The sequence below is a fragment of the Poromitra crassiceps genome, assembly GCF_964638095.1.
Source record: "Poromitra crassiceps genome assembly, chromosome: 18".
NCBI lineage: Eukaryota > Metazoa > Chordata > Actinopteri > Beryciformes > Melamphaidae > Poromitra > Poromitra crassiceps.
The window spans coordinates 15,111,994-15,113,441 of record NC_139636.1 but is presented as its reverse complement, the minus strand read 5'-3'; the positions used below and the strand labels follow the sequence as shown (position 1 = coordinate 15,113,441).

The 1,448-nt window shown below is 47.0% G+C and overlaps 1 protein-coding gene across 1 annotated transcript in view; it reads right to left on the bottom strand.

Moving 5' to 3' along the window:
* LOC310792785 (S-adenosylhomocysteine hydrolase-like protein 1) overlaps positions 1-1,241 on the bottom strand; it is a 10,544-nt gene extending 9,303 nt beyond the window's left edge. The window contains exon 1 of the mRNA XM_083654535.1: positions 975-1,241. Coding sequence (XP_083510661.1) covers positions 975-1,226 — 252 coding nt within the window. The 5' untranslated portion in view covers positions 1,227-1,241. The remainder of the gene's footprint in view (positions 1-974) is intronic.
* Between the last annotated feature and the right edge of the window lie 207 nt (positions 1,242-1,448).

Sequence of the window (1,448 nt, the reverse complement as noted above, 5' to 3'; positions counted from 1 at the left end):
GCTAAAAACGGGTCCCAGATAGTTAGACATTTTCTAAGTGAGTTGGTTCTCAGGAACCTGAGTCTCTCTATCTGTATAACAGAGAACATGTCCGTCAACCACAGTTGGAAAGCGGGTGAAGAGGGGGACTTCCATTCCTTCAGATTTTTTTTTTTTTTTCAACAGTTGTCCCCAGTGTCAGAGATTGTTGCACAGCTGTAGCGAAGTTCAGAGAGGTGTGTTCAAAGTGTTTTAATGTACTTTTTCTATAGTGTTGATTGGATAGGCTTAAGCTATTTGAAATTGATCAAACACATAAGGTTCGGGGTGGGGTGGGTGTGTGTGTGTGTGGGGGGGGGGGGTGCCGAGCTCGGGCCATAAATTCTGACAAGCTCACATAGGGCTCGGGCCCCGAACATGTAGGGCCCGGGCCTGGCTAGGGCCTAGATCTGTGGCCCGTGCAGGGCTCTAGTGGGGGGCTATAGGAGAGAAAAGACAGAAGGACCAGAAAAGTAAGAAGTAGCAAAATACTAATATCACCGACAAACCAAACTATAGAACTGTGAACTGACACAAACTAGTGCACAAGTTGCATTCAGTGACACAGAGGGCAACTACAAAACCAGACGATATGTTTGAATGTGTAACTAATTTGTTTTCTCTCTACAAAATGACGCACGTAACTCACATGTGTTGCTGAAACTTTCACATTACTGAAAGCCATGAGGGGAACAGTCCTCTCTGTCCTTTCCACAGGCTAAAACATGTATGTGCATGGGTATGCCGGTCAAACATTCATTCAGGCCTGGACATTCAAACTCAGATCATTAACAGCCTGAATACATGCCGATTCACGCACAGTTCACTTGACAAACTTTCTATCGGCTACTTTGCCTTGATTCTGACAGTCATGGAGAAAAATGACAAACTCCTGTTTCAACAAATTGTGTGCAGCTTGGATTGTTGAGTATAAAAAGAAACAAAACAAATCTCACCAAATCAGTCTTCAGAGCTTCCGTAACCGTCTCTCCTGTCCCATTGTCAGATGCCTCTCCATCTCTGTGTGGCGTCCGTCTGTTCTCTGCTGCCTTCAGCATCTTCAGCAGGTTTGGGCTTGCTTCTGTGTTAGGAGAGGTCTCTCTCTCCAGCTCCCCTCCACCCTCTGCATGAGGTTCAGGGAACACACCAGGCAGAGGCAGGTCCCCATCAGGGTAAGAGACGTCCCTCTGTCTCTGTCCCTCTGCCATGACTCCACTGGCAGACAGTCACACACTGAGATGAGGTTTCTGCTCAGGTGGGGCAATACAGAAGAGAGGTTGAAGCCACAGCCTGCCCACATTTGTGCCTGACATGTCTTCATCTCCTATAGGGACCGGTTCACGTCACCCTCTTGGGCGTGTGTTTACTCTAAACAACAGTGTCTTGAGTTCATCTGACTAACTGTAACATAGATGAGTAATACGTCCCAG